This window comes from Centruroides sculpturatus, unplaced genomic scaffold, assembly GCF_000671375.1.
Source record: "Centruroides sculpturatus isolate CEXI.00-Female unplaced genomic scaffold, Cexi_2.0 scaffold267, whole genome shotgun sequence".
Taxonomy (NCBI): Eukaryota; Metazoa; Arthropoda; class Arachnida; order Scorpiones; family Buthidae; genus Centruroides; species Centruroides sculpturatus.
This window is the reverse complement of record NW_019384634.1, coordinates 134,928-157,303: the sequence shown is the minus strand read 5'-3', so window position 1 is coordinate 157,303 and position 22,376 is coordinate 134,928. Positions and strand designations below refer to the sequence as shown.

Genomic DNA, 22,376 nt, shown 5'->3' with positions numbered 1-22,376 from the left:
GCAGTTTATTCTCTGTTGTATTCTCAAGCAAACAATACATACAAGTACAGTACAATATTTTCTGAGGAAACATGCATACTTATCCTTTTTTAACCCCATTCCCAATAACCCAGCATTTTCACAAACTCGGCCACCCTTTGGTCCACATTAGGCAGAGTTTTCAAGGCTCTACTGTAATATGTTTTCAAAATTTGTAATTTTCAATAACAAATTTTGAAAACGTGGCACCATATTTAAATTAAACAGAAGTATGCTGCTTATTTATCAAAGCCAAAATTTTTATTTAGAAGTAACATTTCTATGGAGCCATTTTCTGTTTTAAAAAATAGAACAGTTCACATTAGAATTTGAATTAAATTTAGATAAGTATTTAATTAAAATCAAGATTATGGGAATCATAGACAAAATAATTATAAAGTATGAATAAAAAATAAAAAACAAATGACATTGAAAAAATAAATTAGGGCAAATTAATATTTTCTGTATATTCAGGACAAACTTTGAAAAAGGAAGATCTACCCTGCTAAGTCATTATAGTTAGTTACCTTATACCCTGTGATCAGAAAGTATCAGGAATGGTTCAATAAAATGCAAGATTTGAGTGTATTCATCAAAATTTATTTTGTTTTTTTCAAAGTAATTCCCTCCCATTGCAATATACTTAATACCAATTAAATTACACAAAAACACTTTTTGTACATTTCCAGCATTAACTTTACACACTGAAAAAAATGTTTTGGGCTGATTTACAATTTTCCTCAGGTTAGAAGCTGTCCAAAGGAGGAGTTATGTTGTGTTCTAAAGTGGAATAATTTGAAGATTCCATGACATTCTTTAAAATTCTTACATTGTATTTAAATCTAAAAATACCAAATTACAACATAAGAATATTAAACAAAGTCATGGAATCTTTGAATTATTTCACTTCAGAATGCAACATAACTGCTTCATCTTAGGACAGCTTCTAATCTGATTCAAACCTGTAAATCGGGCCAAAAACATTTTAGTGTGTAAAGTTAATGCTAGAAATGTGTGAAAAGTATGTTTCTGTAATTTAACCAAAAATTCCAGCTATTTGAAGGCAGTTCAATTTAACTTATTCCAATGTGTTTTGTTTTTTTTTTCCAATCTTTGAAACATGCTTTAAAGTTGTTTTTGTGACATCCCTTTAGGACTTTTCACCAAATTTTGTTTTATGGCATCATTTGACTCAAAATGGTGATCACTAAGTGGAAATTTTAATTGAGGAAACAAGAAAAAGTTGCATGATGCCATATTTATGGTTTTTGCAGAATTGTATTTGTTGAATTTTTGGCCAAAAATATATGAGCACAGGTGCATTATCATGATGCAAAATCCATTAGTTTTCTCCCACAATCAGGTTGTTTTCTACAAATTGTTTCATGCAAATGATGCAAAATGCCCAAATAATATTCTTTGTTGACAGTTTGACCAGTTTGAAGGAATTGGTGATGCACAACAATCAAAGAAAACAGCCAACATGACCTTGAATTTTGACACTGATGTGGTCTTCTCAGTCTTGCTTTGCGTTTGAGTGCCATTCATTTGATTGTTGAGCCATTTCAGTGATCTGTGTTTCATTATTGTAATGATGCTTTTTAGAACAATTTGCCTCAAGAAAGCATTTCCTCAGCCACTTGAACACATTTTTTGGAAAAAATTCAATGTTTTTGAGATGATTCAAGATGCAATGCACTGCAAGCCCAAGTGATCTTTTAAGATTACTTGACAAGGTCCAAATCATTCTGGAACATGTTCAGTAATGTCTTTAATTGTTAAACATTGATCACTGAGCACCACATCTCTGACTTGAGTGGTTTGTTGTTCATCAGTTGAAGTGGATAGTCTGTCAGAACATGGTTCATCTTCAAAATGATCTCTGCCTTCCTTGAAGTGGTATAAAATGTTCAAATTTTATACCATTTGACAACTCTTGCTTTTGATAGTCTATCATCACAAAGGCTTTTTGCAACATTTTCAATGTTTTTGTAGTAGTAATTCTGTTGTAGAAACAAAATTTAATACATGTTTTTTGCTCAATTACATTCAACATTTTGAAAAATTGCCAGCACAAAAATTTTTTACACACAAAACAAGTATCTATTTGCAAGCAAAAATGGATGAGGACATACAGGTTGTTACTGGATGTAAGTGAAAGTCGTACCAAACAATAAAAAAACGAGAAAGCCTCTTCCATGCAAGCAGTTTAAATGAACCATTTGTGATACTTTTTGATTACAGTAGTTTGATAAGCTAGGTGGTAAAGTATTGGCTATGTTCTGAAGTGAATAAATCAGTGTTTCTCAACCTCTAATGAATCGTCACCCCCTTCAATGAAACCGTTCTGTAGTATCGACCCTTCACTTCAAAATTATGATGCCGAGGGCCAAGGCTAACGCCAAATTCGTACTGCATTGAGTAGACTAGTGACTAGTATGTTATTTGTTTAATTATTGTATGATGTAACGAATAAAATATCTAATTATGTGAGTTTCCAGATGAGGTTCAAACTCAAGTAAACCGTGAAATTCTTGCGCGACACAAGATGTAAACAATGAGACTCGGAACTGTTCGAGTATATGTCAAACTATCTGTCAAGGTCTTAGCAGAAGACAAACTCTTAACACGAGCGCTCATAAATAGGTAAATCATTGACTTGCGTGTCTATAAAATGTTGGCCGAGATAAACCTTATCAAACAAAAAAAAAGGGAAATTTTTGATAGATTAAAATGATCATTAAATTCTTAGACGTCAAAAAATGATAAACAACGGCTTGAGTTATGAGTGCAGGTGTTATTGTTTTATAAACAGTCACCGAGCAGAGTCGACAAAGAGGTATCAGATGGCCACCTCAAATCGGATCTTTCCCGCGACCCGAAAAAGTTTTGTCTTGCACCTGGAAACAAAGGAGAGACCAATCGGGAAGCGAGGAATGGGACAAGGGACCAATCTGAAATGCGAATAGTGGGGGGAAAAACTATAAAAATCAGAACTTCAAGGTCGAAGGAGAGTCTCCTCTGGATTAAGCCTATAGTTGTACTTTGGCTATTGTGTTGTGCAACCGCCAATCACTTAGGACACTGCAGCTTAACACAGAACATCTGCATTGTCCAGTGATCCTTCTCGACTGCCTGGGCTGTGACCGATACCCAAACTCGCCGTTTCACAGGAGCACTGAGATTTTGGAATTGTCCAATATCGATGTAAGCATGAATTCGAACAAATAAATGGGTTTTCTTTTGTAAAACACTTGTTCTTCATTTGCCTCCTTTGCCACCACCCACATAAGCAGTTTCCCTTAGGCTCATTCTGACGTGAGATAAATTGTTTCCCCCTTTCAGTCGGCAACCTTACAATTATTCTTAATATAATGTTTTACTATATCTCCCAGAAAATTGGTTTTTGACCCCCAAAATATAAATTGTTAGAATCGCCCCCGTTGAGAAACACTGGAATAAATGATTCAAACATGCACAGACCTAATATGTTACACTATACATTCAAAACGCTGCCTATTATTAGAGAGGTTGAGGCGCACGTTTTAAACGTGTAAACGTGTACGTGTGACGTTCGGCGCCGCTTTCCCGTAAGCCTAAAAGTTTGACGATGGTGTTTGAAATGTCGAGCGTGATTCCACTGACTATCCAAACACCATTGTCAAACTTTTAGGCTTACGGGAAAGCGGCGCCGAACGTCACACGTACACGTTTACATGTTTAAAACGTGCGCCTCAACCTCTCTATTAGCGCACAAAAAAAGTCCTATTCTATGTTACTGTAAAATTTGAAATAAACTGCTGGAATAGTTTCTGATTTGTCTGATTTTCACTTTTGTTATTATTTTTTGGAGGGGAGTTTATATATAACAAAAAAAATAGTTTATGCTAAAGTAATATTTTGCTGTTTATAATAAAGGTTTCTAATTTTATGGATTATAAGTACAGTAGAACCTCGATTATCTGGATTGTTCAAAATTTTACGAATTTGCTAATTTGCACTTGGCGAATTGCAGTACTTTTTATGTACATGATGGAACACATAACTTCTTTTTTTCCAACAACGTCTCACCCGGCACAGTGGTCATAAACTTTTTAATACATTTTGCGTTGTAATAAAAATATAACTTGACATACATATTTATAAATAATTTATATTGAAATTACATCATTTCTATGGACAAGGGCGGCGTAAGGCATGGTCGACGTGACCTTGTGGTCCGAGGAGCCTTGCGTCTCAAAGGTTTATGAATTACTTAAAAGCCGTGAATGTGACGAAAAAATTTTACTCATCATAAAACGATAAATAGTTTGCATTTTTATGAATAAAAATTTGACAGTTTCAACTGCTTTTTACTGTATTTTATAAAATCCGTCTTCTTGCGCCACCAGATGCCTTTAAACAATAGGCAATGCTTTGAAACGCGGTAAGTCTGGACGTTCATTATCTAATAAATATGGTGTTGGAACGTCAATGATCTCAGATATAAAAAAACAAAGTGAAAAAATTATGAAGTTTAACAATAATTGAATTTCTTAATAAAAAATAATTTAATATTGAAGCTACAGTAAATGTAAATCTAGACAAATAAAAATTATTCATACTGTATGTACATGTTTTTCACTGTCAATTATTATTTTTTCGATTATCCGGATTTTTCCTTATCCAGACTATTTTCATACCCAATTAGTTCGGATAATCGAGGTTCTACTGTATTTATGATTCACAAAATTATTTATAACATTTTTGTATTTTCTGTTTTTATTTTATTTTATCCCATCACTGGAAGGTAAATCAGATTTAAAATTACAGCTGGGAAGATTATAATTTTATCTCTACTTAGTATTATTAAAGGTTAGTCATAATTAGTTTCTTTATTAAAGAGCGCACTGTACCTGTAACCAATTGCAATGCAGAAAAGTATTTTACAAAAAAAAATAATAATTATTTAGTTCAAAAACTTCAGCTAGATTGCACTTTAACAGGAAAATACATGAAACAGAACAACAAAAACAAAAACATAATAAAAACACATTTATTCATTTTGCAAGAGACATACTTTCTGAAGAGGCTGTTTACTGATGTAAGGAATGTTATTCAATGTGTGCCCCATTATTCAGATGTAAAATATGAAAGCAATGAACAGTGTGTTTATAACTGATTGCAACTACTCTCTTGTGATGCTTCTTACATGCAGTGTAATATGATCCTTTAAGTCTGCCAAAGTTGCAACATTTCCATGATAAATCATATTTCAAAACTGTACATGCCAAAACACCTCTTATCATAAGTTTTTGAACTAAAAAAATTTTTTTCTTTTGTAAAAATAATTTTCCATATCCTTTGCATAGTTTGTGTGTAGATTTTGGTGTTAATTTGCTTATTGGTTACTGTTACAGAGTGCTCTGAATAAGGAAGCTTTAATTATAGCCACCCTGTATATATAACAAATTTAGATATTTTATTCATTTGACTAAGATTTGTTAATAATAGTCTAAAATAACATTTTTTAGAAATCTAATTTAAAATAGGTTTTTTCAACTTATCTTGAATATGTTTTAAATTTATTTTACTGTATGTAATGTCTGTTTTACATTCAAACATTATTAGTTATATTGTTAAGAAAACATGTGAAATATAAATTTTAAAATTGTTTATACTCCAGTTATAATTTCAAAATTTTTGTTTATTTCTTAACTTTGAAATTCTTTTAAAATGTATTTAGTATGTTCTAAAATATATTCGTATTTTGGTTTTATCGAAACTAGCTTAGAAATATTATAAGTAATACATTTCAATTACTGTTGATAATATAGTTTTTATTTAATGTGGAGACTGAATGCTGTCAAGATTGAAAAATTAATTAATACATAAAAATTGTTTTAGTGTGTTCTGAAAAGTTGGATTAAAATATGAACACAAAGTATATGTAGTATTAATGTTATTTTTATAATTAATAATTATAGAAAAATTTTTTTCAGAATGATAATGATATGGAAATAATTGATGATTCTCTTCAGCTATCGGTTGAAGATGAAGAGAAACTTTTAAATGAAGAAGTAAGATCAAAATGATGTTATTGTGCTTTCCTTTTTTCTTTAACAAGATTACTTTTTAATTAATTTCATACACAAAAATCAACTTACAGTTTACATAAAAATTTTTTTTTTATTATTATTATTGAGGAAATCAGAAACTGTAAATTAAGAAAAGTTCACAAATTTTTTTATTTTGTTTTGAGAAAAATTTTAAATACATAGTAATTATTTACTGTGAAAATTTTTGTACATATAATATTTTAGACTTTGCAAGATAGACATTGACTTATTAGACAAAGACTTATGTAAGAAAAATTTCGTCTAATAAGTGTATGAACTTTATATTATTAGAATCCAGTTACATAAATAACTTATCTAATTTTTTTTATAAATATTAGTATATATATTATTCACATATATATTTCTCATGGGAATAAACTTTCTTTCTTTCTTTCTTTCATAATAAAATACAGTACATTTCAGGATAACAGTATTTTGTGTCCATCAGTTGAATATTTTGACAAATGAAATGTTGCCTAGAATTTTTAGTTTTTTAAATAATTTGGAATATAACTTAGTGTGTCCATTGAAAAAAAAATAAGATTATAAGATAGTCATGTAGCAAACAAAACCAAAAATTTAAACAAAATAAAAACTGTTTTAATAGGTTAAAAAAATATGTCCATGTGCTTTCAATCCTGAACAATTATCATCAAGGATGCTTAAAAAAGAATTGCATTATCATGGAGATGAATATATCAAAATATAAATAAAAATCAAAAATGTTCTTTTAGTAACAATAGATGATTCTACCAACAATAAAAAAGACAAATTTTTATACAATAGAAAAGTATTTGAGCTATTTCCATTGTACAGCTAAGTTCAGGTCTTAAAATAACATTACTCCTTAAACTTTTTTGATAGATTCATATTCTAGTACCATACAGTAGTTCCTCTAGCTTTTAAAGATTTTTAAGATTTACAAAACTTGTTCTTTCTTTCTTTTATTCTTTATCTAACATTGGGACAGGGTTTCTTCTGGAGCCTATGCACAGCTCTAGGTGCTGCATGAATTTGGACAGCACTAATAATGATCTTTCACGTTTTTTGGTCCATGGCTATAGTTTTGGCATCATTGAGGCTTAGTCACAGATTTTACAGATCCTTCTTGATTTGGTTGGACCATGTCTTTTTAGATACTTCTTTCCATACTTTCCAGCCTGTAGTGTGATTTTGCCAGAGGATATTATATGGTATCTGGCAGTGTCCATTCTAGAAATGGCCAAACCATCTCAATGTTTTCAATTGGATGGTTTCTTTGACAGTTGGCTGATTGTTGCAATAGGTCTGAATAATTTCATTTTGTAGGCAATTGTGAAGGGTAACACCCAGGATCTGTTGATTTGAAAAACCTAGAGTTTTATCAGGTCTGGTTTGAGTAAAGTTCACGTTTCAGATCCATAGAGAAGAATTGATATGATTAATGTTCAAAATAGGTGAATTTTAGTTTTAAGTGCAATGTTAGTGGTACTTTTGAAACCGTGCTTGTAGTTATTAGTAGTAATTCAAACACAAATAATTATCGTATTTATTTTCATCATTTTAGTGAGGCAAATGCCAAGGTTCTCTACCTATACAACTATTGATATCAGAGGTAGATGACACTTTCCTCTCTTGGATCAATGATCCCAAGTATTTGAATTCATGCACTGGTTCAATTACGACTCCATTTAGGTGAATATTGGCTTGCGATCCATCTGTGATAGAACTTTGGTTTTATCTACATTGATTTTTAGGCCATATGACTGGGCAGTACAAGCAATGTCAGAGAGAGCATTGGTGGCCTCAATATCAGTGTAGGCAAACAGGACACTGACATTGACAAACATCAGCCACAAAGCTGTTTTAAGCATACCATACCCCATTTCTGTCCTCAAATGCTTTTTTTCATAACTGCATTGATCACTGTGTTGAAGAGCAGGGGGGACGAGATGTCTCCCCCTGCTCTTCAACAAAGCCTGGCAGACACCATAATGGATGGAGAATCCTCTGAAAGTTCAGTTTGGATCTGCACTATGCTCGTCAAGTCACAATATGAAGTCTGGAGCAGTCAAGTGATCTTCTGAGGGACTTGTTCAGTCTCTAGTGTGTTTTCCATAGGGCTGGCGAGTGGATGCAGTCAAATGCAGATTTGAAGACAATGACTGTCCGGTGTCTACTTCTAATTTTTTTTTCTATAAGCTGGCTGGGAGTAAAAATTTGACTGAAGCCTGCCTGTTGTTCTCTGCTGGTCTGTTTATGGTATTTCTGCAACGTGAGTTGAAGGATCTTCATTAAAATTTTACCGATGATGGAAAGGAGGCTAATACCACGGTAATTCTTGCATTCGTGACTATCGTCTTTCTTCAAAATTGATACAGTGAGAGCTTTCCTCCATGTTATTGGTACATGTGCTAACTGCCAGATCAATGCCAGGGGTGCATGCAGTTGATGTAATAAGATATCCCCTCCAGCTTTGATTACATCAGTGGTGACTTGATATATTTCAGGTGCTTTTTCATTTTTTAGTGATCAGATGGCAGTTTTTACTTCATTCATCATTGGGTCATCATTGGAGAGTGGAATCTCTGGAGGGTCAACAGATGGTGGTTCTGCCAGAGTTCCCTATGGATCATGATTATATAGTTTTTGAAAGATGATGGAAATATTATAGATCTATGATATATGATATTTCCATCTCTGTAGGCATTCACTGGGTGATTTTACGAATGTTCCATCTGCTTTCTTTATGTGGTCATTGTTGACCTAGTTCTGCCATTCAACCGCTTAAGGGTTTGGTACAGAATACGATATTCACGCCGGGATGCTGCATCTTCAAAACTACATTGTTTCATGAAACAACCTTATGCTAGGGAAGTACTTAGTTTCAGATCTAATATCTGTAATTCTCTTTGAATTTTTAACAAACACTGATTTAGCATTCCTATGTATTTCCAGCAAGATACTCTCATTGATAAAAAAAAATAATGCAGATAAAATGTCAATGGCTGAAAAACTGTGCATGCAGTTCTCTCAGGCAGATATGTAAATGATTACGTTGTGTCTTGCCACCTGAGGATATAACAGTGCTACCTTTATTCTACTATTAAAGATTCTCACAGACTACTTTTTGTAGTGTGTGTCATGTTTTTCATTTGTTGAGAGATTGTTGGCTGCTAGATGTTCCTCTGTGATATAGTTGAAGACATTTTGTTCAGTTAAGACTTTGAGAAGGGGTGTATCATTGGACAGAGAGAAATGGAATGGATGTTTCAAAGAATTGCTTATCATCTAGATCAGGAGTCACCACGCTTTTTTCATAGCGGGCTATATAACAGAGAAGAACGAGTGCAGGCCACAAAACCATTTTGTTTGACAGACAGATGGCCAAGCGGTCAAGGTTGCAGCCTACTGCATTGGGGGACCCGAGATCAAATGTGGATAGATCACCCCTGAAAATTCCTGGGGATTTTTTGGGGGATGATCCAACCAGATATGTTGGTCCCTGTCCCTCACCACCTATCCGTCGCATTGTGGGCCTGGCCGAACCCATAATGGGCTTGCTATAAGAGACCCTCTTACGAGTTAGTGCCGCTGGGGAGAAATAGTGAAGAAAAATCATTTTGTTTGATATTGTACACTGAATACACAAAAAATAAAGAAACCCAACATATTTATTTACCAATGAATAAACATGATTGTTGCAGCAAGCTCGTAATTGCTTTTCTTAAAAACTTCATTTCAGGTACTTACACAAAATGCATTATGATATCCAAAGTCACAAAAAGTCACCAAATTTTTCATTTCACTGATTTTCCTAAAAATTATATTATGATCAAATGCAAAAATCAGACTGGACCAATTTTGACATTTTTACTTACACTTATTTAAATTTTTTCTATATAATAAGTTTATCTACAATATATGATATTGCCATATAAATAATTATATTTTAGCTCATTTTTGACACAGTGCAGTGGCGGGCTGGATGAACTGACCTCACAGGCTGTAGTTTGGTGACCCTTGATGTAGTTGTTAAGAGGTGTTGGAGCATTGGTTACATGAGGTCATGCACATACCATAAATAGGCTTCAGATGGCCCAATAGACCACCAGTAGAGAGATCATTTGATCTGCCAACAAACACAAGCAGATTCAACAATTTTCTTGTTCACCATTCAGAGACATCTGACACCTTTATCACAGAAGCCTTCTCTGCATGAATAGAACACTTAGCAGAAGGATGTTTGGTATCTTTGCACCCATTATGTGCCCTGCCATTGATAGCCAGTCACTGTCATCTTTGTTTGCAATGGTATTTTGAGCAAAAATCTGGATTGCTACAGATTGGAACTGTCATGAATCCAGGTTCAGTTTGGGACCCAACAACAGTCATGTTCATGTATGAGTATTCAGTCTTTTGGTGAGTACTTCAGTCCTGACTTTGCAGTGGAGCAACACACTGCCCCAAATGCTGGTGGATGATCTGGGGAGCCATCATGTATGACAGTCAGGTCACCCTGGTAGTGATATGAGAGACACTAACATCCTGTGACCACATGTGTTGTCTCTTATGGCATGGCTTCCAACAGACATTTTTCAGCAGGATAATGCTTGTCCACACATAGCAATGATTTTCCAAGAGTATCTTTGTCAGATTGACACACTTCCTTGGCCTGCCTGATCTTCAAATTTATTGTTGATTGAGCATTTATCGGATCAGCCCGTGAGTGCACAGAATCTAGAGTCTTAGTTGCAACATCTGTGGACAAATGTGTTGCAGTATACCATATGGAACCTTTATGCCTACATGCCTGACAGTATCTCATCCTGTGTCCAGGCTAGAGACAGCTTAAAAGAGTACTAGAGCCTCCTGTGTAGTGTACAGTTTTCTCCAGTAAACTTCTCTAATAATAATATTTTAATCACTTACTTATATCTACATTACATTCACACATGTACAGTTACAGTCAATTTCAGTTCAAATTCTTTCTTGGTGTGTTGGGTTTTTTTTATTGGTGAGTGTACATTAATTCTACTGTGTCTTGAGAGAATCTTGTAAAATTCATTTCTACTTGAGGGATTCTTCTCCCTCTGTTTGTTCCTTAAAATATTAAAATAACTCATTTTATGTATAAGAAATTTGCTGGCAAGATATTGCAGTAACTTGGCTGATCATTGATTTTAAAAAATGGAGATGGATTCTTTTCTGTTCAAGTTTGCACATCTCTTCTTCATTTTCATATTGGATGATTGTTTTTTTTACATAGGACCTCTCCTTAACTTGAATTTTTCTTAATTTAGCAAAAACATAATTAGTGATAGACTATAAATATATAAAAAATACACTGAAAACTATCCAAAAAAACTGTTACTAATTTAAATTTAAACTATCTAATAAATGTATAGAAACATTACTGGAATTAATAACTCATACAGTAATGATCATTTCTTAATAAATTCCATTAAAAATTATGATGTGAATGATTCATAATTTTGTGAGCTAAAAATGCACAAATATATTTATCAATATATGCATGGATAGATGTTGAAGGTTCTTCTAAATTACATATTATATATAGGTTTTTTTTTATTTTATTTAGTTTTTAGTTGTTCTTTTGATTTTTTTACTTTATTTGTTTTTATTTTTCTTAATTCAAATTGGTACATTTTAAATTTAAAACAATTTTATTCCATTTATTCTGTAAGCTGAAGATGATTAAAGACATGGTTGAAAATGTTTCTGGTTAAATAATCTGTTTGGTAACCAAAATTTTAGCAGTTGTTTATTATTCTAAATTTTTGTACACAGAAGTTTTCCTCAGTATTGTCTTTTTTATTCTTTTAGTTTTCTTAGTTTACCAAGCTTTTGTTTCTCACTTTATAAAACTTTACAAGATTTTTCTAGAACTTTATTATAAAAATTTCTGCGAATTCCATTTGAGTTGCTATCTTCAACCTGTGAAAACATATAAATAAAATTTTTCTATAGTATTTAAGTGTTAAGTTTACTGAATGAAATTTATTAAGATATTAATGATTTAAATATATATATTGTAAAGATATATATATATAAATTTTTTATAATGAATTAAAATGTAAATTTAAAATTAGCAAAATTTCCCATTCTACAAGTGATTTATTTATAAAATCATAAGTCTTTTTAGTTACAAAAGAAATAATTGAATTCATTTTAACAAAATGGAATAGGATAAAATTCAAAATTGAGTTAAGATCTGATTCTATTTTGTAAGACTGACTCATTGGATATTACAAAATATCATTATTATTGTTAAATGAGATGGAACTATCTGCAGTTAACTATAATTAAACAGTGTTATCGTGACCATTAAAATTTTGTTTTATTTTTTAATTATTAAAAAATTGATTTTGATGTTTGGACTTACATCGAATTGGACGTATACCAAATCAACCTTTCCCATAAGAAGTAATGTAAAAATGATTAATTTGTTCTCATGTATAAAAAAATGGCTGGCTTTAAACACCTTGCTTTCCTGGGTAGTTCCTGCTTGAATTTTCATGAGATCAACACGTATCTTTTTAGCTTTCTTGCAAATAATTGCTTCCGATATGCTGTCTCCAGCACATTGTTTTTCAGTTATCCAAAGCAAAAGCAATTTCTCAACATGATCTAATGTCTTTGATCTCTGTTTAGAAATTGATTTAACTCTTTTCACAACGTTAGTAGATTTAATAATGTCTTTATTTTTCATGATTGTCGATATCGTCGTTCTTGGAATACGGTATGCAACAGTTAAAATCTTGAACACGCGTGCCACCTTCATATTTCTCAACAATCTCTTTTATCAGTTTCATTGTGATTCTAGTCATTTTTTTTAGTTTTCTGTTGCTTTTCATTTGCCTCTTGCAATTCATGATTAATTAAAATAATAAAATTTTATTTACAAATTAAAATTAGAAGAAATTTAACAAAGTTATAAACCGTTGCACCATGAACATCTAGTCTGGTCAAGTACACCGATAGTGCTACTTGTTCATAGATGGCACGTATAATTGAATTAAGTCGTATACTGAGCAAAACTTGTTTCATTCAAACAGGACATATTCCGAATTTGACGTATTCTAAAGCAGACATATACCGAGGTACCACTGTAGTTGTAAATTAGCAATAATTTCTGAATGTTTTGAATATTGTATTTTCATGCATATAACCTATGGTGGTGTATATAATCCACAGAAAATTGCTAGAACAAAAATAAAATATTTTCACTTAACTTGCACATCATATACCCCATGTTTATGGAACAGCTATTGATTCATAGCTGTTAAGTTTTGTAATTACAATTTTAAATTGGCATGTAACCTACCCAATGCATAATCGTTACTCCTTCAACGTGTGATTTAAATACAGATAACCTTTGGGTAGTATGCACAAAAATATGGTAATTAAGATTCCTTTTATGTATAAATTTGGATTACAGATAAATTAAATTGTAATTTTTATTTTTAAAAGTTTTTCTAATTTATGATTCATTAATTAATCAAATTTAGACTGGAGTTATTGAATGATTAGCTACAAGCTTATATTGGTGTATAATCCTTTGAATAATAAATATATAATATTCTTCGAAAAGATTTTAACAGCTTACTAAAAAATTAAACTTTTTGAAATCAGTCACAATTTTAATAAAGTATTATTTTAAATGAGTTATATATATTTTACTTTTTACTATTAATTAATCTGATAAGTCTTTGAGAGTTATATTAAAATTTCTATAAAAATTTTATGAAGTTTTTTTTTTCAAATTTAATCAGTTACAATATTCAGAAAGTTCAAAACATTTTATTTTTATATTTAAGTTTTAACTTTATGTTTAAATTTTTAAGAATTTTCAAAAATTCAAAAATTTAATATTTTGAAAAAATCCTTATTTGTGTTTTAAGCAACAGAAATGTTCATTAGATTTCTCTAAATTATTATTATTTTAATCTGTTTCATGTTATCATGAGGAGTAAATCCTCTAACTTCCAGAAGCATGGATATAGTAGTATTGCAAAAAGCATGTGTTACTAATATATTTAAGAATAAAATTTGTTTTAAGATTTATAGCTAGATACATCAATGACGCATTGTTTCTTTCAATACTGTTACCTCCATGAATGTGTTACAAGACATAATCTTCATAATAATCTCAAAATCAGCTGCAATGCTTCATATTATTTTAGATATTTGTAAAAATTTGGAAGAATTACTTAAAATATATTTGATTATACCATAGCACTTAAAAATTTATAACTTGTTAAATAACTTAGTATTATTATTATTATTATTATAAGTTATAAAAGTATTATATAATTTTATTTATGTTAATAATCAAAATGAGTTAAAATTCAGTATTAAAGAGAGTTGATGATTAGAATGAATTTGGAAAATTAAATTACAAGAATTTATTTTTGAGTTAAAAAAATGATAATATACTCTTAAAAATCTGTTATATATTATTGATATACAGAAGACTTTTCAAAAATATATAGTTCACTTATTGGATTTTTCTAAATCTACCAACTAATGACATACATTGTGATTGCATTTATGAACCCACTTAATCTTGGAAACTTTTCATAAATAGGAACAAGCTTTTCCATTATTTCTTATAGACAAAATTTTTACCTTGTTCCACATAGCCCAGCCACCCTACCTATATTCCAAAATAACATTAAAGTGGTACAAAATATGTATTTATCTTTCAACCAGTGATTCTAAATAAAGTGTTGATTAGATTATTCACCAATATAAAAGGAGCTAATATGAGAGATGTGAATACAACAGAAGAGAAGCAACTATGCATAAGTTATCAGACCTTTCTCTATTTAATGGTAATAAAACAAATCAATTAAGACAATAAGTAAGCAGATAAGATGGAAAATTAGGTCAAATAAAATTGCTATTAAATTAATGAAATTGTAATTGACAAAAGAAGGCTCTACCATATAGGATAAAGTTCATTAAACTATACAACCACTTTGGAATGAATAGCATTTGCATTAGCAAATGAAGTTATAACTTGAATTAAATAAAGAATATAGAAATAGGAATTTATAAACCTTCTAATATCAGCACATGAGAATTTCAATCTCATTATACTTGTTATTATATTTTATTCTTTTAAATATTAGCTGGTATTTGTATCAAGTATTTTATTTCATAAATGAGGGGAGTATACACCCACAACTGCTGCAAATGATCAGGCTATAATTTTGATATAATGATTGTAGATAAGAAATGAATTTGACACTAGAGGGAGGTGTTAGGCACCATCTCATATTAAAATTATTAATTATAATTTTTAATTAAAAAGTTTAGATAAATTTATGTAATTAAAATTATAATTATTAATTTTAATACAAGATGGCACTTAACTCCTTCCTCTAGTGTCCAATTAATTTCTAATCTACAATCATTATATCAAAATTATAGCCCAATCATTTACGGCAGTTGTGGGTGTATATTTGCTTAGTATTGGGTTTCTGTTGGTGTTTATATTTTTAAATGAGGGGGAGAGAGCAAGAGAGAGAATAACTTATTGTATTAATTTCTTTATATTAAAATATTTGTAAATGGTAGTCACATTCTAAGTGCATACACAGTTTTTAAAATATTGAAATATCAGATCTACAATAATAATATTCAGTTAACTTTAAATTTTGATTTTAATTACTAAATGCTCAAAATTTTTTTCTTTTTTTAATTAAGAAAGCAAATCTTTTTAATTAAAACTTTTTGAATTTTTAATATAAAATAATAGAGTGTTTATTAAAATTTTAAATTTTTTTTTTACAGGAGGAACTAACTAATGAAAATAAAAGTAAAGGTAAAATAATTAAAAATTAAAATCTGGTTAATTTTCTTATTAATAAAGAATATATTCTTAATAGTTTATAAAAATATTTGAATATTTTTTTCATATTTATTATTTGATCCTAAAAGAATATATCAATAATCTGAATATCAATACAAGTGAAATATTGCCAAAATTATCTAAAGTATGAAGCCCATAGTATTTTGTTGTGAATATTATATTAATATATCTATACGAACAGATTTATAATATAAATATTTTTTTTCTGTTTTTGTACCATGATACACATATCTGGTATTAATCAATATGTATTCATTTCATTCGGAAGAAAGTTGTTAACTTTCTTAGAAATATGTGTGTGTTTTAAATACAGTAAAAGCTTTATTATCTGGTGTTTATGGATATGCGTAACTCCATGTGATAGACAGTGCTAAATGAAAAATAAGCAATTCAGATGTGGTATGAACAATAATGAATTATTGATGATATATATTCATATTTGTGGTATGAAGAAGTGCATATTACAGGTTCAAGAAAATTTTGATGGATTCTTGCAATATATTCTGTGAAGTTAATAAATATAGCAGTTTCATCAATACTATCTGACAACATGATGTATTTTTGAGAAAATGATTATTGGCTGATGAACATTTTGAATGGAATTATGCAGATAAAGATTTTTATGATAAGTCCTTAAGTTTTAGAAGATATCTTGTCAAGAATAAGTATTTTCCATATAAGAATAGTGCTAGGTAATGGAACTTTTACTGTAAGTTTGATGATGTATTAATGAAATTAGAGTACGTGGCATTCAATAAAAGTTTTGTTTTGAAACTTCATTTCTTAGATATAATAAATTTGGATCCTTTTGTTATTAAATGTTATTTCACTTGTATTGTTAATTGAAGAAACTTTTAATGAGATTTTATAGATCTATAAAGTACTATAGTTTTATTTTAATTGGGTATACATTTCATTTTGAACTCCAATTTGTTGTATAATATTGGTAGTATTAGACTTAAAAAATAGTAATATTTCATTAAATTGATTGAAATACTTATTACTTGTAAAGTGTTGAGAGATGGAATTTCATTCAGAAACCTCTCTAAAATTGTTCTAATCTTTCATAAGAAGAAATAAATTGATTTACTATTTATAAGATGAATATTTTCATTATTTTTGGAAGAAAAATATTCTTAATTGTTCTGTAAAATTATATTGATTTAAATCAGTACTTACAAGACATCTAATAGATATAAAGCCTTTTTTGAACAGCTTTTAACAAACAATATTGATATAAATCTGAACTTTTATATCTGTTTCTATTATAAGGTTTGTGTATTGTTAATTGGTTAGGTTTGTGTTTTCCAGCTGATAGTCTGCATTTTTAAAATTTGTTTTACTTGGTACTATTTGCATATAATAATATTTTAAGCATTTAACAGTTAGACAATTAATGTTTAAATGTAAAATTACTTTAAAATTTAATTAAAACATATACCTGAAACATAAGAGTAATATGCTTAATTTAATGTATTATTAATATTTTTACTTTTGTTTAATATTATAATTAACTTATTGTATAATTTGAATTGTTATCTGCTTTGAATGTTGTCTTATTATTTAATATTTAAAATCATTTTTTTATTATGCAGTTACTACAATTAAGATTTTAAAGTTTATTTAATTAAAAATTTATATTGATGAAATGTTGAGATACAGTTAGAAATTATTAGTTTCTTAATTGCAAAATAAGTGATCAATATCAACAAATACATAAAATGAATTAGAAATTAAATTGACTAGAATACAAAGTAAGACTATGCAATTTAAAATAAAAAATTCTTGTTTCATGGTATTGTTTTTTCACTTTGCAATGATTTAGAATTTTTTTATTTTTTGTAAAAAGATAAAGAACGAGAAGATTGTCATATTAAGATACTGAAAGGAATCTATCCTAATTGATTATTATGGGGAAATGAATAAAACTGTTAGTTAACAAACAATTTTTTATTGTTTATATTTATTTATCATTTATATTAACATATTTAACTAATGAAAGAAATGATGACTGCTCCAAATAATAAATTTTCCTGATGAAATCACAACAGTATAAACTTAATAAGAATAAAATACAAACTAAAACTACAAAAACAAATAAAAATACAATAAGAATAAAACTAGATATAATTAAAATCTTAAATTAGTATAACATTTTTATACATAATTATTTATATTTACTGAAATTTACTGTAAATGAAGATAATCCTCTAATAGAAGCATGGTGTTAATTGTACAGAAGAAAAATGAATGTCTATAAGAAAAAAGATAAAAGTTAGAATGGCAATGCATTCTTAGTGTTTATTGGTACACTGAAAGGAAATGAGGAACAAAGAAAGGAAATGAGGCATCAATTGTTCATGTGCAGTCATATAATGCTAGTAAATGCTCTACACGATAAGCCTTTTCTAGGTTGTCACTAGCATACCTGGAAAATACTTATCCTACAGAAGCTGAATAAAAAAAATTGTGCATAAATATTGGGTCATCAAGGATGAAATTTGTGGAAAAAAAGGCAAAGTTGGTTGATAACTTACAAATATAAGGTATTATTTTATTCATCAAAGTATGCACCCATATTGTCTATACACTTTTGCCATTTAAGTGGCAGGTTGTTCAGGCCAGTGGTATAAAACCCTGGCGGATGAGAGTCAATGAATTCCTGGAAGGCCCAGTTTTACAGTATTGTCAAAATTAAATTGTTTTCCTATTAAAAAGTTGTCCAAATTGCAGAAGAAGCGGTAGTCAGTGGGGGCTAGCTCTGGTGAGTATGGAGGATGATGGTGAAGTTCCAACTCCAATTTCTGTAGTTTTGCCACAGTCATTTGTGCAGTGTGTGGTCTAGCACAGGGGTCGGCAACCTTTTGAGTCGGAAGAGCCAAAATTACAATTTACAAAATTTCAAAGTTTTTAAAGAGCCACAAAATTTTTTCTTGCCAACAATAAATAGTACTCGCATAAATAAAGTTTTTTGATAAAAAAAACTAATCTATTTATTCATAAGAAAAAATATCTATTTATTCATATATAAGTAGTGTTTTTCACAACAAATTAGATAATAGAAACATCCGACGACGGCGTCATTCGAGAGCTTCCGACGGAGTGACGACGTGTCATGGGGGGGTGCAGTGAAAAGCGAGTAAAAGTGGCTGAGAGATAGAATCAGTGCCTAATCCTTGTTAATCGATTCAGAACGATTTTTAAATGTTTTTTTTTTTTTTTTTTTTTTAAATAAATAATATTTGTGTATGGAACTAAAGAGCCGCATGTTGCTCGCGAGCCACAGGTTGCCAACCCCTGGTCTAGCATTATGATGCAGTAAGATAGGAGTCGATTTGTTGACCAATCTAGGCTGCTTCCTTTAAGTTTTTGCATCATTTCATTCATTTGGTTGCAGTATATTTCTGCTGTGATTGATGAGCTAGGTTTCATGAAATCATAATTGATCACACTTGTGCTAGACCACCAAACACTCACCATCAGCTTCTTTTGATGAATATTGCTCTTTTGAGTGTGTTTTGGTGATTTATCCTTGTCCAACCACTGTGCTGAATGTTTGCGATTGTCATATTGGATCCATTTCGCATCACAAGTGACAATTTGATTAAAAAATGGATCAGATTTGTGACAAGAAAGCAACATCAAGCAAGCTTCCAAACACTTGTTTCTGTTTTTTATTCAGTTCATGTGGAACCCACTTATCCAACTTTTGCACTTTACTGATTTGTTTGTGATAAATGGGTTAATATTGTTTGTTTGCTATCACCAAACTTCAATGATAATTTATAGGCACTCTGAGATGGGTCAGACTCAACAGTTGGCAATATTATTACCTACAAATTTCATCCTTGATGACCTAATATAAATCACCCTGTATATTGGGTATTGAAAGCTATGTGCAAAGTAATATTATATATTGTCTGCTGATTATTAAAAAGTTTTATGTAATTAATATACCTATATTAATATTACCCATATAATGATTGTGTTGTTCTTAAAATAGTTTGAAATAATTCACAGAAAATAAATAATTCTTAATGAAAAAAGTGAAGTTCTGTTTTTAAATCATATTGCCAAATTCATAATGTCTGATCAATTTAATAAATTAATCAATATTTATCATGCTGTTCAATCATTTTAGTCATTATTCATAATGGCTGGCATTATAAATGTTCATAACATTAGAGAAAGGTAGAAAGGCGACATTAAATTACTGAATCAGCAGAAAGCTTGTCAAAATTAGTTTGAATGCTAAAGGCAAATGAAATGATTGCAGCTGTGTTGCAGAAAAGTCCAGCAAATTGATGTGTCAGTATGAAAATGATAAGTAATTTTCTTCTGTGCAGATTTCTGAGTGAAATGGCCTCCTTGGAGCTGCATTACACGTAAAGTTTTTTGTGCAAAGACTGCAACGTGAAATTTTCAGAATCCATAATTGGTTGGATTGAGGATGAGCCAGCTACTCTCCAGAAAGTCACCTGGTTTGATAAAGTCATGTTTTACATGAGCAGGTTTGTAGACCAGCATAATTGCCATTATTGGGCTCCCAGTAATGAAGATCCACAGTTTGTTACTGAAAGTTACAGTCAAGACTGTCATAGTGCATGCGATATGGAATTAGGGATTTCATTTACCTTGTCCCTGCATCAGAGGAACAGTGAATTTGGAATGTTACTAAACATGTTAAAGGCATTTGTGTACACTATTGTAAGTACTTGGGAGGATGCAAACACAGTTTTTCATTCAGGATAGGACATTTTCCCATTTTGCAGTAACCATAAAAGAATGACTTGATACATTGTTTCCTGGATGTGTGATCCACATGCAGAGGCAATGCAAGATCTGTAAATATGAAGCTGTGTTAAAGAAATAAACATCAGCAGATAACTTATTTCTGGAGAATTTGGGCAAATACAACAGAAACTATATTTCTGGATCTGACATGAGCACACCATTAACAAAACCATGTCAGATCAATTCAATGCTTGATTGCACTAGAATTACTGTATGTTATGAGGTTTGGAGATTCTCCATGCTAGTGTAGATCCTTGAATGGACATTATGCATCTCTAAGTTGAAACCAACAAGAATTGCCATTCAAAACTGATGACCATTGGCTCAGTTGCCAGCAAATCAAAGTCAAGCAGATCATCCACATCATACACTGTGAGTAATTTAGAGGAAATGAAGGAGATCTCTTCAGCAGGATCCTGGTAAGTCCATCCAGCTGGTAGCATATGACACTGGACTGACACATTATACATTTCTGGATTCTGAAAAATAACTTGGAGTTTTGCATCTGGAAATGAGTTTCAAAGACTGCAATTGACAAATGGAGTTTGGGGAGATGATGTTTAGCTGGCAGGGAGATTGGCCAGACTTGTTGGGCTGCAATTTGATAAAGTTGTGAACCTATAAATTCCCACTGTTGTCTATCTTTCCCTCTTTCTTTAATCTCAAGAATGGTGTTAGATAAATGAAAATTGAAACCAGATATGGAAAGCTTAGGGACAGGAGGTCCCGATTAACTATATATGGACAATGCATACTGTATACTTCCAATGTGTACTGGAAGTCATGTTATTTCAATTCAAATATTTTCTCCTAAACAGAGTTAGATAAACGACTGGCACTATTCTATTGTTAACAGGAAAAGTATGATGTTCAGGGGCAAGACACTATTAAAATCAAGGCTCATATTTTAAATTAAAAATATGATTAAAAATTGCAGCCCAACATTGTGATGATTTCACAATAAATAATTGCTTGTTTCAGAATATCTTAGTAATGAAGCAGTGTTTCATAATGATGGCTTTGTCAACATTATGTCAATATTGATCCACAGAAGATTCAAAAATTGCAGTTGAGAAGCATAGACTTCAGCTTAACAGTGTAGGCTGGTATTATATTGACATATTTGGACCTTTTATTTTGCAAGATACAATGAAAACAGAACACTACTTTGATATGCTGGAGATTGGTGTGGCCTATCATTTCACAATGGAACAACATTGAAGATCTTCACTTTATGCATGACAGTGTTCTATCACATTTTGTCTAGTGTGCAAGTGGCTTGATGAAAGATTTCCAGGAAAGTGGATTTACAGAACAGGATTATATGAATTATTGGAGCCAGACGTCCAGACTAAGCTTGGAGTCCAGACATAACTTTCTGTGATGACTTACAGAGATGGATCAAAGAAGAAATGTATTGTACCAAACCAAATACTGTAAATCAACTGGAGGAAATAATCCAGGAGATAGTACAAAATGTTTTACTTTCATTCCTGCATGGAGACATAGATGTAGTATCAACACTTTTGCAGAAAATAGTGAAAATGTAGAAGCATATGTTGAAAATTTGATTATTTTATGTTATC

The 22,376-nt window shown here is 30.5% G+C and overlaps 1 protein-coding gene across 1 annotated transcript in view; it reads left to right on the top strand.

Annotated features, from left to right (window-relative positions):
* The window catches only part of LOC111625850 (SAFB-like transcription modulator), a gene marked incomplete at its 3' end in the record, with an annotated part of 80,913 nt that overhangs the window by 34,982 nt on the left and 23,555 nt on the right, over positions 1–22,376 (top strand). The window contains exons 6-7 of the mRNA XM_023369091.1: positions 6,000–6,077; positions 15,918–15,948. Coding sequence (XP_023224859.1) covers positions 6,000–6,077; positions 15,918–15,948 — 109 coding nt within the window. The remainder of the gene's footprint in view (positions 1–5,999; positions 6,078–15,917; positions 15,949–22,376) is intronic.